The 15,030-nt window shown below is 45.7% G+C and overlaps 1 protein-coding gene across 1 annotated transcript in view; it reads right to left on the bottom strand.

Moving 5' to 3' along the window:
• tanc1b (tetratricopeptide repeat, ankyrin repeat and coiled-coil containing 1b) overlaps nt 1-15,030 on the bottom strand; it is a 78,795-nt gene that overhangs the window by 48,727 nt on the left and 15,038 nt on the right. The window contains exon 3 of the mRNA XM_076039699.1: nt 5,129-5,338. Coding sequence (XP_075895814.1) covers nt 5,129-5,338 — 210 coding nt within the window. The remainder of the gene's footprint in view (nt 1-5,128; nt 5,339-15,030) is intronic.

Genomic DNA, 15,030 nt, shown 5'->3' with positions numbered 1-15,030 from the left:
ATAATTTGTCACTTTTATTCCTCGTTATTCAAAGAGAAGATAATGAAGACTGTGATTTTTATTTATTTTAGAGAGAACTATCCAAACAGGGAACCTGCAGAACCAAAATGACTCACACTAAAAGTGTCATCGACCTTACAAATGTCGACTGACTAAAAAAAGCTGGCAAAAGCATGATGATAACCCAAATAGACATGATAATATCAGACATGATAAACTGATAAGGACCAAATGACTTTAATATATGTAAATGTGCACGTTGGAACAGCGTCAGAAAGCTTCCAGGGAAACTAAGAGTGAGTTTAGGGTTGAAAACTGAGTCCCGCAGTCGATTCCCGACTCAGTGGCCCTAACTAACTAAGTGCACATCCCCCTGCAAACACACACACACACACACACACACACTCAGTCACGATGAACCAACGTCGAACAGCCTCCAATGTCATCTAACTGCCAGTGAAAGGCTGCATTGTTCATAGTTGAGGAATCATCAAGGACAATTCCCAGCATTCTTTAGGACTGAGACTCTCAGACTTGAGTGCAAGACCGTCAAAAGAAGCCTTTCTTTATACATGGACATTTCAGCCACCAAAGTTCAAACTGTAAATTTTATATACAAGTGATATTTCAAATAGCAGGAGAATTAATCGAGACAATGTGCTTTGTGTATTTAAGATGCAAAGTTTTTCTTTCTTTTTTTTTAACGAGCGATTCTCCCTCACATCTCTGTGAAAATTACAGGCTGGCGATATTGTCTAAACAAGACGTGTTTAGCAGTCATGACTGATCCCCAGCACGCTGTTTTAATGAGCTTGTTTAAATTATGTATTAGCCACCAGCTGTGCACACGGCTCTGCCGGTTCGAGAGCGCAATAATAACTCGGCCCTTTAATTTTTATCCACCCCCTAAAACCGTTTACAATCAATTATGATGCAGCGCCGTGCCATACATGTGCCCCCCGTGCGGCTGAGCGGAGACGCCGACGGTCTCTTCGGCTCTGGACAGCTGCCTGCCACTGCAGATCAAAAAAGAAAAGAAAAAAAGAGGATTGTGTGTATGATAAGGAGCCAACGCTGGAGCGTAAGTGAAGTGCAGTCAACTGAGGCGCTGGCTATGACTCTTCACCAGGCGATCATCAGAGGAAACCTTTCAAAGGGATCGCAGGCTCTTTTAAAGGCTGAACTCTCAGAAATGCATCAATATTCCCTCAGGGCTGTCTGCTTACAGTCAATACCCCGGAGTCGACTTCAGGAGAGCGCACCTCAAACGGGCAACAACCTCCCTTTGAAGAGCGCCGCTATCACGTCGAGAGAGGGCCAAAATAAATAGCACTCATCTGGCCACGCGGAGACAGGCGGAGAGCGCCGGCCCTTCCAAAAGGAATACGGGAAGTAGACGGGTGGATAGATAAGACAAGAAAGGTTAATATTGCTAAGAAGTCAAGTCATTTGATTCAAGATATAAAAAAAACGTATCATCTAAAATGCAAAATGCAGCTCAATTATCTTCTCATTGTAATTAGAATCTGTTCAGTGGTTTCAGTGGACAAACACACACACACACACTGTATAGCCGAGGGGAGGCGGGGGGGAACCCATGAACAACAGGAAGGAAGGAAGGAATGTGCTGAAACTGCTCAACAGGGATCAGATCACAGTGATAAAGTGGCGATAAGCATCGAAAAGGTCATGGCACATTAGAACAGCGTCACCATTACAATGAAATCACACCAAAAGCTGATGCTGCAGCTGAAGCGGGCGGGGTTACACAGTCAGCTGGTGGGCAGACGCCATCTGCTAACATTATTAGCGGAGCACAACCCGTCGCTGGAAGTCCACCTGGGTGTTCTGCTGACATCGGCTGGACCACAGAGGGTCCGACTGGGAAATAAACATGAAAGAAGGGTCCGACTGGTGGCCACGTGCGGAACTGCTCGCCCTGCTGCTGCTGCTGCTGATCAAATAAGCCTCAAAAACCACAGAAAAGCCAAAGCTCTCATCAAAGGGAATATCTCCACTTAACAGACACAGCAGCTTAGCAGAGATCGACCCCCCACCCTCACCCTCACCCTCACCCTCACCCCCACCCTTCACGTGACCTCACTGTCGATATGCAAATCGACATGAGACGCCGTGCAGGTCGGTCATAAATTAAAGTGAATTGCCGTTTTACAACACCTCACGGGACGACTCGGAGGCAGTGGGTGCGGCCAAACAGTTTCGTCATGTGACAAGACAAAAAAGGTCGGCCTACGACCTGTGCACAGCGGCAGCACCAAGAAATAATTCCTCTCAATGAAGTCTCCGAACGCCCACCGAGCAGCTCCGGCGAGGTCGCGCCATCACACGTGCAAGCCAAAGAGGAGCGCGGGCACTTTTTAATCCCGGCATGGTACAGTAACCTATAACAGCCAGAGGAGGTCAGTGTGGAAATACCCAGGAGACAGCCAGGAGGAGCCAAAGCTGTGTCTCAATGTCAAAAAAAAAAAAAGCCAACCCCAATATACTGCTGTGCCAAAAGGACGCCAAACGTAAATAAAACTGGAGTTTTGTTGTTTTTTTCCCCCTAAAGTTCCCAACTCATGTCCATTCTGCCAGCATGCCTGAATGGAACCGGCTCTTAGGTGCCTGTAAACTGTTAAGACTTTAAAGCTGAGGTGCTGCTCAACACATGTCAGGGTGCTGTGTTTCATGGTTAAGCTCTGGGCTCAGCAGATCAAAGCGCCGGCAGTCAACGCCACCACCAGTTTTTTTGCGGGCGCGGGCGTTCGTCACACTCCTAATTAACTCAGTGTTTCTCTTTTGTCCCTCTGCAGGCTGCGTTTTTCTGTTTTTTGTTGGGTTTTTTTTTGTTTTGTTTTTTTGAAAGAAGGGAGCAACCGCAAAGTCGGAGCCTCGCAAACTGTCACAGATTATATAATGTGAGTGGAAACAAAGCCAAGCCATTAGCTGCCTTCAGATCCTGACCACTTCCCTTCGTCAACACCAGCGATGTGCCGATGAAAGAGAGGAAAGATGTCGGCACGGTGGAGCGAGCTAATGAATTCACTATTAGTAATGGAGAATCAAAAACGATTTCAAAGTGGAAAAATAAAAAAAATAATGCAAGAGTGAGCTGATGAATTCCCATTAAAATATAGAATTTTATCCAAAAGTTGTTTTGATACTGAAAATGATGTATTTTTTTGTTGAGTCTGTGGTGTTTCCAGCTGGGATGTGACACTGATACAACTGTGTTGTCCTACGTTGGCACAAGCAGAAACTTTATCAAGGTAAGAGGATTTAACAATGCTATTTTTCTTTTTTAATTAGCCAATGCTATCACCAGCACATATGGAAACCTCGCTGTGTTGGAAAGATGCACTTCATTTTAGCTTCACCACCAAAAACATGTAGGCCTGGATTGGATGACAAACTGAACGCAGAATGACTTCAAGAGATGCGTCTTCCACTGACTGCAAGTATTTCACTTCCGGGGCTTTGCCAAGGGGGGAAAAGGCGACATTATGACCCACGTTGTTTTCGTCGCCAAGCTGAGACATTTCCTGCACTATGTGTTTATTAAGAGAAGGTGTGAGCCGTCTCCCAACGGGTTTTCACAGATACCTGTGAGGAGGACAGCAGAGGAGGAAGAGGAGGAGGAGGTGCAGGAGCGCCTGGAGACCCTCCCCCAACTCTCTCTCTCTCTCTCTCTCTCTCTCTCTCTCTCTCTCTCTCTCTCTCTCTCTCTCTCTCTCTCTCTCTCTCTCTCTCTCTCTCTCTCTCTCTCTCTCTCTCTCTCTCTCTCTCTCTCTCTCTCTCTCTCTCTCTCTCTCTCTCTCTCCATGCCTCAGAGCGCCGCGAGAGGGAATATGTTTTTAATGAGTGTTCCCCCTTCCCTTGTCCCTGGGGTCCGTTTCACCTTCACAAACTCAGCCTTGTGGCCGTCTCTCCTCATCTCCGTGAATGTACATTTCAACAGCATCGCCATTGACAGGCTTGAAAAGAAAAAACTGTGTCATCCAAATAGCTGAATATGCTCCTTTTGTTCATTTTAAACATGAGACGTAAAAGCAAATTGCAACCAATAAGTCTTTTAAATAACCAATTATTAATAAGAGAGGCATGTATGAATGTTACTTTGCTTAGTAGTTAGGGGAAAGATGATGATTATAATAGATCTAAATCCTGACACTTTCATGATAGAGCTCCTTCCCATTTTTAAAAGATATATGGCCTTAAAGAAAACAACTTTTTTTTTTTTTTTTAAGACCAAAGCATTCAACCGCTTCCCATCAAAATCTTTGCACTAAAACTGCAGATCAAAGCTTCAACTAATGCAAACAGAGGCCAAATCGCCCCACAGATGAGTGCCACATTTGTGTGGGAGCTCACTGACCACTTAAAGGATTTCCTTCCCTTCAGCCGAGTCTCTGGGACAAAAAGGGCCAAAGAAACAAGTCGATCTACCCCCTCCCCACACACACACACACACACCCACACAGACACACAAACACCCACCACACACTTTGAAGCAGCCAGCAGCTGCTGACAAGCACGCTCTAAACACGGTCAAAAGAAGGAGAGCAGGAGTACTCACAATTAGGTCCAGTGTAAACACACGCCTGTTACCGGCCAGTTCATTGTAAACACACGGCGCAGTTACCACACACCGCCACATTCACTCAGAGCGATCAAACAGAAAAAGGTGACGGACGGGACGAGCTGTCAGCTCTCCCACGAGGGAAGGGAACCTACACAGGGTTGAGACGACTCGGTCGCTCAGATCAGAAGGAGCGACGATGAAAAACCCGTTTTTCCGTTTTTGACACCTCCGTATTAGACGAGACTTTGTCCTTCCGCTCATGCGGAAACACTGACAGGGATGGACAGACGCGCAACTCAGTCAGCCCGGCAATTATCTCATCCTGGTGATATTTATTTATGTGTTATTTCTGTCCCAGGCGGCGTGTCCAAAGCCGGGACTCAGGTAGCGAGTGGTGAGCTCATCTGCCGGGACCGACTATTTTTATCTCCTTTCTCTCTTTCGCAAGACCTTTATTTTCGCGAGGGTAATAATAGCCCCGAATAGTGAGTCATGAATTGGGATGTGAAGGCAAAAACAAATAAAGAAAAAAAAAAAGGGTACCTGGCGATCTCTTGCTGGGACGCAAGGGCAGCATGTATGACTGCCGCGGCAGCAGCGGCGAGGAGGGAAGAGACACAGATCCTTTGGGGGGACCGAGTCTGTAAATGTCATCAGGCAAGTTGTGGTGACCACCGCCGCCACCACCGCCGGGTCCGTGGAGCTGCAGGTTCCCCTCCAGTGGAAATCTCCTTTGGCCACTGTTGACATCTCCTGTTCAGAAGGGAGGCAGAGAAAGAAAAAAAAGAAAGCTTCATTGTTTAAAATTATTCACGCGTGAGGAAGCGACTTATCGCACTATGACCTTCTAACAGTTTTTTGTGCCATTTATGCTCTTGAAAGGAGGCAAACTGTGGACTTTTGAACATACTCGCATCACAGGACTGCTAAGAGATGCCACCAGTAATCCAAAGCGGATGATTAAACGAGCACAAGTGTCAAGTGTGTGTCACTGAACAATGCTGCAACGCTGACGTTCAATTTTCTGCAACCAAAATCCGACAGAGTGTTTTTTACTATATGGATACAAGTTTTCACAGCTGGGCAAAAAGTAAAGGTGGCTCAACTCAAACCGTCTACCGGACATTTTCCCGATTCCAAATCGGCAATGGCAGAAAAAAAAACCACAAGACAACGTGGGTTTGCCGCACAGAGCTGCTACCGCCCGGGATGAAATTTCACTTTTATAAAAGCATTGGAATTATTTGATGGAACAGTTTACAAGGCCTGCGTCTCAATTTTCTAATTTTTTTTTTTTTTTATACAGAGCTTCAAGGGATTCATTTATGCGACCGTTAAGGCGGCAGGTGCCAGAGGATTGGAGGGAAATCCGCTTACGTGGTCGGGATAATGAGGGATCTGGGTAAACAGCGCCGGCTAATATTTCCTGTATAGTGACTGAAAGAAAATGGAAATACCGGACGAGTGTTTGCATTCTTTTGCTTGAGGAAAACAAGGTTTAGGAATGGCTTTAAAACAGGACAATTGATCAGAGCCCTCAGTGAACCATCAAAGATTTTCTGTATTGGACTGGAACTGGCCCTTCTCAGCAACCGCCGTTGTGTCCGTCACTGCACTTTCTCCGCGGCGCGATGCTGCGCTCAGCCTCTCGGCGACTCCGCCGCTCCCGTCTGCTTTGATTTATCGCTCCCTTGACTTTTTCATATAATTTTTCCAATTTTTCAATTTGCCGAGCTTTGTGTAACCCAGCCGCGGTTAATGAAGAGTCAGGCAATTGGCAAACATTAGCTCAGTTTGCGCTCCGCTCACAAAATAAATGTGTCCCATGCGAGTTGGCTGACTTGACGCATGATCTTAGCAGACCGAGTTTTCCCCGCATGTGAAAGAATGCCTGCCGATCCAGTCGAGGGCGAAGCCTTCTGTCAAAAACATTGTGACCACCCACCCACAGGCTGCTGTACGCCTCTGTTTGCACAGCTTCATCCCAAAAGGGTGTCGACCAGTTACACCAAAGACACCACAAGCTCAAATGAATAACACTTACAAACAAACATTGTTAATGAGGCTAACTTCTAACAGAGCAGAGTGTGACAGAATTAAAAAAAAAAAAAAAAAAAAGTCTGTCAACCAATACTGTTGGAGAGAAAAAAAGGAGTGACAGAGGAGGGACCAGGCCTGCTGATGTGTATCTAACCCCGGGGTCACGGCTTGGTGAGCATTTCTCATGGCACCAGGGCGCATGGGAAGGACATTTCTGAGTGGGGTAAATAAGAGCGTCATTGACCGGGACACTCAGTCAAGATAACGTGTAATTCACAAAGAACACGGGCTATGAGTTCATCATTAAATACACACGTGGGGCCGTCGGAAAAGGAAAACATTTAGACAGTTCATTCGCGGGCAGGACGTTTTGTGTTCACAAAGTTCCTGATGGGCGTGCTGTCACGACAGAAGTACAGTCTCACCATTTCAATAAGTACTCTTTTGTGTTTTATTTGGTAAAGTGCATCTGGATATAGTAACCATACAGTACATGATGGGAACGGGGCAATATGCAAGACTTCAACTTGTCGAAACAGCTTGAAGTCTCCTGACATCTCTGAAAAATTATCCACGGAACTGCCTGATTTATGAAGGCTCATCTACAAGTTTGCAAGAATACAGCCTGAGGGAGAAAGCCAACACTGTGGGAAAAAATATGTTTCTACTGTTCCGGAGCAGGTTAGCTGAATAATAAGTGGCAATGACTGTGCTTCATTTGGTTTACCACTAGTCATTAAAAGAAAACAAGGTCTGCTGAAAATGGTACCTACAATCTCAACAAGTTTATAAACTTGCTGAAACTTGCAACTGATTCACCTTGGGTACAAGTTCAGTCAGCAAAAACCAAGCTAAATGGAAAAGAGTTTTTTCTTCTTCTTCTTTCCTGAGAACCCATCATGCTTGGAAAGAAAATCCGAGCCAAGGAACAAACTAATGGCAAAGAAATCTCTTCTGTGGCATCAAAAGTTGCCTACTCATCATGGCCACAAATTAAAATGTATGAATTAGCGACCTCAAGATAACATGTAATACCTTGCAAATAACAAAGAGCAGACATCGACGGACCCGGCTAAATCAGAACTGCAGATGTGGCTCAACCACAGTAACGACGATTAGTGTTGGTTTTGTTTTTAAGGACCCTGTTGCTTGGACAGACTACAGCAGATTAGCACTGACGCCTGTGTGCAGCCAGAGGTTTGCAGAAATCATTGAAAACCCCAAAAGGGAGTCACGGCACCATTAGCGTTGTGCTCCAACTCCTGGGGGAAAGAAGTGCTCTGGGGGCTGCCGGGGCTAATCGGAAACAGAGACCTATATACCCCACACCTCTGACTCGCTGCGGGGGACACAAAGCTGGTCTGTGTTTTAAAGGGCTCTTAAACAAAGAAAAATGCCAGAGACAGGAAGCAGGAACACTCCAATGACACCTCTGCATTCCCTCAGACACCGGAAAACACACAGGGGGGAAAAAGCCAAAGGTTGCTGATGCCAAAGGCGGCATCCACTGGTGAATAAGACCTGAGTGAGAAGCACCGGAGCCGAGGCCGAGTGTTTGTGACTGATCCCAATGCAGACAACAATGACGTTTGTCCTTTACATTCATTACACAGAAAAAACCAGCAGCCAATTATCCCTCATGTGACTGTTGCCATCTTGGGCCAATGAGGTCGTTCAAGTTCTCGCAGCAGCAGCAGCACCCACTTACCAGATCACAAGTAGGGCTCAAGCACCCTTTCTTCTGCTTCACCCCACCTTTAAAGTATTATTTCAATTGCCCAAACAAACTGACAGTATAATTTACACTATAAAATGTACACCCAAACATACATTAGAGCAACAAGAACTGCAGTGGAACATCAGTTATTAGAGGGTCCAAAACATCTCCCTGTTGGAGCATGTAACCGTCTGATGTCCCCACCATAATCTTAAAATCTTACAATGCACTATACATTCAAAACAAAAATAACATTTTTGTTTTTGAAACAATAATTTACCAGCAGGTAATGCAGAGCAAAAATATTCCAAGCTGCTCCGCTGCCTTTTAAAATGGCTTTTAAATCAATTGTCTCTGCAGAATCACCTGGCGGCCACTACGGTCAGTACAGAGCTGTTATAACGACTCCTCGGTGGGACTAATAACCCTTTGCGGCGCAAAGCAGATGCAGGAAAAACACAACTTCACGCTGGCAGCAGCTCCAGCTCAGTGTTTACTTACTCAAATCACAGCAGGCCGCGGCACATACAGGTTGGAGCCATGATGTATGCTAAAGAGATTACGACAAAGTTGTAATTTTGGTGTTTGATTCTGAAAACAAAGGGCGCCACATAAAAGCCGGCCGGCCAAGTGCTGGTAAACAGACTGTGGAGTGTGTTACGGTGACTGCTTTGCCATCTGACCGACACTTTCTAATGCAGCGGGACACGAGGGGCAGAAAACTCGGCGGTGCTATTTCAGTGACTTTACTGAGTCCTGGTCAGAGCCAGGCCTGCAATTTCTGCTCAGCTGTGGTCAAGGAAATCAACCCTTTCTAATTATATAGTGCTGCCCAAAGATGATGTAAAAATGATTACAGTCCATTGCATGCACTTTCCTCTTCATCAAAGCGAAGGCCCGGAGCCCACAGGGACATGCCCAGTCCATAAAGTAGGTTCTGTATTATTTCAAGGAATTATCCAGGAAAAATACAACTTTGAATCAAACTTTTCAGCGTGTCCATCGGAGTGAATCTTTCACTTTTGGTGAAATGGTTATGGTTATTCGATGGTGATGGATGGTTATTCAACATGGAATATTGGAAGAAGCTGAAATCTATCCATCTATTTTCCATATCTTGCTCTCAGGGGGGTGGAGACTTTCATAGGTAACTTACAAAAAGTGGGGAACGCACTGGAGAAGTAGCACACAGACGGACAAACTGCAACCTACAGACACAAATCACACTAAATTAAATAAACATTTCAAGTTATGATGGCATTTTCTCTGGTTTGTTCTATTTAGTTTGCCAAATCAAAACCAACAATTGCGGCTTACAGTCATGAATGTTCCCCCCCTCTCTCTCTCTTGCTCCCGCTAATGCTAGCCACGGTGTTCACCGAATAAAGAATGCTTTGAAATCGTTTCAAAAAGATCTGTGCAAAGGAATGTGATCTGTCATTGCTGGTGCTGGTATGCAGTCCCCCGCTGAGCACTCAGACTTTCTTCTCTGCCTGACAAAGCCTTGTACTGTCTAATAAAGCAATAAAACGAGAAGAACCTCTTGTGGAATTTGTTAAATGACATTTAAATGCCATTCACTGCAGTAGAATATTGTATAATGATGAGAATTCTGAAGAATTAAGGCCAATGTGGTGTCATTAAAAAATGGTGGGAAAAAATTCAATGTTGCGTTTATGTCCAGCAATTAAATAGTGAATGTATAACGGAATAACTGAATGAGCAGAACTATTTCCAAATATATCTATTGCACTAAGAGCAAGTACTCCTCCACACACAATCTGTTTGCACATGCTAATCATTCTCACTGGTTGACGTTATGGATCAGAAGAAAAGCCATAACTGAAGCAGATTCCTCACACACAAAGGATGCTGACCGTTGGACAACCCACCAATAGGGAGAACTCTCCCGCCGGACTGAGTGCCAATGTAGATTCTCTGTGTACTTCCGAGACCAGGGTGACAGTCTCACAAAAGCTGTCATGGTTAACACACAGCAACCCACAGAGAGGGAGCGAGGGAGGGAGGGAGGGAGGGAGAGGGAGAGTATTGAGCTAGACACCGAGGAACGTATCGTGGGGGGATGGGATGCACTGAAAGTTGTCTATGATAATGAAGGACAGTTTTGAATGACAATGTTAATTAGATGCAAAACTAGAGCCTGTTCCAGATTTCACCGATACTGAGAAATCTGAAGAAAATGTCTGTAGTTGACATAAAGAGTGAGCAAATAAAATAATCATTCGCTCTTAATTGGAACTAAGACTTCAAACACCAATCAGATTCCATGAACCTTTGAAGTGTCCAGAGTGACATTGATTCGTCGTCGAGGATTTCGCTTCTATGCTGGTGGCCCAAGAAGACAAGTGTGAGCTTGTCGTGGAGGTGAACAGTTCACGTTGCTTTGAAACCCTCGAAATTAATTCATGCGCTCCATAATGAGAACAAATTAGTTGCTTTATACACAAAGCTAAAGCGCTTCAGGCAAAGTAGGTCGGCTTTTCCAATGCAAACGCTTTACCTCCGATGCTAACACTCTGAGGGGTGGCCTGAGCTGTGGAATGGCTCTCCCGCTGGCCCCGGGGGAACAGAGACTGACAGAGGAGGGTAGGAGGGTGAGGGTGTGTGTGTGTGTGTGTGTGTGTGTTTGCGGGGGTAGATAAAAAAAAAAAAAAAGGAGGGGAAAAAAGATAGCAGGGGACAGGCACTGTGGCATTTGGCAAAGCTTTTCATAAATCTACAGGATCTTTAAAGTTTTATTTCAAGGCTGGCGACAGGAATCCAATAGCCTGGTTAATAAACGGGCATTAATAGAAAGGACATATTGTGCTTCTTAACGGTAAAAGGAACTTGCTCTCAATGGCCTCACGATTGCGACTTGGCCAATGAGAGAGGACGTTTAAATGCTAATGTTCCTTTTTGGTTATTGAGCTGTTTGTATTGGGTTAATAGCAGCACTGTCCTCTACCTGTCACATCAACATCTGGTGCACCCTCAGCAAGGGACAGGTGGATGATTGATGACCCAACCATCTTCCGCTTACGATTATCAATCATTTCCTTGACTGAATCAAACTCGGGGGGACACTGCGGTCATCATGCGACGCGTCAGTCCCCGCATTATGAAGTCACACTGCCCACTTTAGATTGAGTCCGTGTGGATAAAGCCTCCTGGTGCAAGAGTGGCTGGCAAGTGGAATTTATTTTTAGGGTGAAACCTGCAATGCAGCCTGCGGTTGCTGTGGAGATTTGGGTTGAACAACAGATCTGGGTTGCTATTAGCACAGGTCATTAGGCAGTGCTTCTGCTGGGGCCAGGTGAGGTCATGAGAACATTGGCAACCACCGGACAACGGCCTGTTCACTAACATGAAGCGGACTGAGACACAGCACAAAGGCTGTTCAGCGAATCCTAATCCCACGAGCAAACAAGACAAAACTCGTAAGAACAGACAAGAACGGCTTTTCAAAGTCACCGTGAAGGGAGAATCTGTGAGACGGAAGCATCCTTCTTCTTGGCCTCATTCGATGCACTAAAAGCAGAAAAACTCCATCAAAAGTCCTGACCATGTTAGGAGGCACCACATTTCTTTGTCATTTCCATGATAAAGAAAATAATGGACTAACCCCCAAAACAAAAGAAATTACAAAATGCATCAAAAATTCCATCTAGCCTCATATTTTTAAGATTATAGACAAGCCAGTGACAAGGGGCCCCATCCATGTTTAATCTTTCGTAAATAAAATAACAGATGCATAAATATGAAAAAGGGCTCACTCTTCCGGAACGCAGTCCTCTATTCAATAAATTCTTTTAAGGCTCGGCACAAAGGAGCTGAGGTCATTAGTTCAACTTGTCTCCAACCCTCCTGAACTGAAGGAGGGCAAGACATTCATCCGCTGGCACAATCGCAGAAAAAAAGGAATCTGTGTGCTTGGGAATGGCAGAAAAGAGGAGGACTACGCAAGTGGAAAAGGAGTGAGTGAGGAGAGGGGGGGAGGGGAGGGACCCTTGAGTCCAGGGCTGAAGGGTGGTCTCCAAAGACGTCCGCGCACACTTCTAAAAGTCAGACACTGTGACAGGCACGGGGTCGAAAGGGTTCGGAGGAAGGCAACAGATGAGGAAAACAACTGACAGCAGCAGCCTTAACAGATCAGTTGGTGCACTTAAAAATACATTCAAATCCAGCGCCAAAGAGTGTTGGGGGATGTCGAAGCAAAATGGGAAGAAAAAAAAAAATACAACTGAAGGAATGTGTCTGCCTGTGCAGGTCACGTCGTAATTAGAAAAAAAACAGTGGCCTGCTGACCTCCTCAGCCAGTAAACTGCCAAGACGGCCACTATCGGCCCTTGAAAGACCATCTAGAAACACCCCGGCATGCCCACTGATAAACTGTTTTTCCTACTCTTTGAAGTAGCAAAAGGAAGTATTTGTCACGGAGCAGAGCTGGGAAAAAATGGGGGCGGGGGTAAAAAAAAAAAAAAAAAGAAAAATCGTGATGCCGTGTTGAGGAGAACCACCCACCTACCAGCCCCGCCCATCACTTTCACAGAGTCCTCTCCTATTTGTTTGTCTTCTTGTCCCGTTGCTGTGGACGACATGAGAGCTTATCGGGGGTGAAGCCCAGAGGTCCCCAGCTGCAGTGACGGATGGCTAGTGTTCTGGGATTTCAGAAAGGCTTCTCTTCACAATCATGGCCCTTCAGGAGCCACTGGGCCCAAGTTTAGCCATCAGCTTATATACTGCTGGTTTTATTTCACCAGATCCACAAGATGACGGCGTAAAGTTTCACTTAAAAGGATAGCAGCGAGAACATGGAATTGATGGTTCAAGGTGAAAAGCCAATAGCGAGGGACCTTTCATCATTCGTAAAATATTGTCATGATTGTCACTCAGCAAACTGCATGTTGATTTATTTTTTGCTGCCCAGGTGCTTTTGAAGCAGTTTTTGGGTAATAAAAGAAAATAAATACATACAAAACAAAAGCATGATTGCATGCAAAGATGCCAAATGCTTGGATTGGATATGTGCAGTTTGTTAATTGTAGACACTTCAATTTATGATAAAAGTGCATTTACTTAAGTTTCCAATCAATAAGCGAATGCATTTTTGTTAAATCCAAGGGGAGCCGGCACTGATTATTGCCCATCAGCTGACCCGCCGCTCTTTAAACGCCAGCATGCATCAGCCACTGGGGGAAAAAAACCCACTCTACTGGTTGGCTCTGGTTCTTGCAGAGGTCTCCGCAAACAAACTTTGACACTGGCCAGCCACGCTCGCTGCCCCCCCCTCCCCTGCCTCCCGCGAGTCCTTGTTTTGCTTTTCAGAGGGAGAGACAGGGAGTGTCTGCTGTGGACACACCTGAGGTTTCCTGGTAGACGTGCCCGTCTGTGTGCGCATGTGTGAATGCGCACGCACGTGCGAGTGTGCGTCCAAGTCAAAGATGTGGTTTGAGCTACGCCCTGCTAATCGTTGCCTGCTGGCTGCACGGTGCTTTGATAGCCACGTAGGTCTGCGCACTCAATGGCCTGCTTTGTAGATCAGGTGCATTCTTTCCTCCGCCGTGTCTGCGCAAGGAAAACCAGACCGACTCGAGTGGGAGGCCAAAAGACACGGGCTAAAATACTGCTGCTCGAGCGCGACTACAAATCTAATCTAATTAAAGCCACAAGGTTGGAGTGGTGAACTACAAGGAAAGCTTCAAAGAGGATTTTGTTTTTAAGTATGAAGCTTTTTTGTTTGTTTGTTCCAGAGGGGAGTCTAATAATGATGAAAGAGTCCATGATTCTAACAACCGGTTATTATGGTTAATAGAAGGATATCATTAATGTTCCTTGAGGATATCATGATCACCATCTCGGTCTTTAGTGGCTCGGTGTGTGTGTGTGTGTGTGTGTGTGAGGGAGAGAGAGTGCGGCCTTATATTTTCTTGCGCAGTGCAGATACATACACTGTGTAATCTGCGGTCTAGACTTCCTGTGGTCGAGTGCTTGCATCTTGTTTGTCTGTCCTGCCTTGGGTCAGAACTGGTTGCATTCTAATTGCAAGGCAACAACTTTATGAAAAAAACAATCTTGAGCCGGTCACAGACAGACTCAGATTATCGTTTTACCCGCCACCACCAAACTTTCTGAAACTAACACGCACTGCCTTTCGTCCTTTGTATAAAGACACTTTTGTGCCTAAGAGAACCAGAGAATTTCTAAACTGGTGGGTTGGGAGGTCGTTTGAAACTGAGGGAGTCTTCTTTTTAAGTTCCCTCACAAGCCGCAGTACAAGGAGGAAGCGTGTCTCAAAATGGCTGTGGTAGATATGACTGGAGAGGAGGCTGCCACCCAGCTGTTGGCTGAGAAGAACCAGGCAGACACACACCAGAGTGTTTGACACGGGAGCCTTTGGCCAGACCTGCGCTGAAGTGAGTGCTGTTTGTTAAGGTCTGACGGGTGACTGTGGATCCAGCATGTCAGCGAGAGTGTCGCTGGTGATTCGGCACCGCGCGAGGTGGCTGTCGGCGTTGGTTGTGGCTCTGAAGAAGAGCTGTCGAAAAACAAAAGAGAAGAGACGAGCGATTCTTTTTCCAACATAGACGGAACAAACGGCGTCTCTCCTTTTGTCAGCTTTTTATGAGGTGGAGGTCTCCATTCTTTGACGATAATGATGCTGAATCCAATTTTGAAGTAAAACTGA

This window comes from Nelusetta ayraudi, unplaced genomic scaffold (assembly GCF_046127955.1).
Source record: "Nelusetta ayraudi isolate G7.1 ecotype Tasmania unplaced genomic scaffold, CSIRO-AGI_Nayr_v1 ptg000060l, whole genome shotgun sequence".
NCBI lineage: Eukaryota > Metazoa > Chordata > Actinopteri > Tetraodontiformes > Monacanthidae > Nelusetta > Nelusetta ayraudi.
Note: the sequence above shows the minus strand (reverse complement) of the source record. Positions and strands in the feature narration are given on the sequence as shown.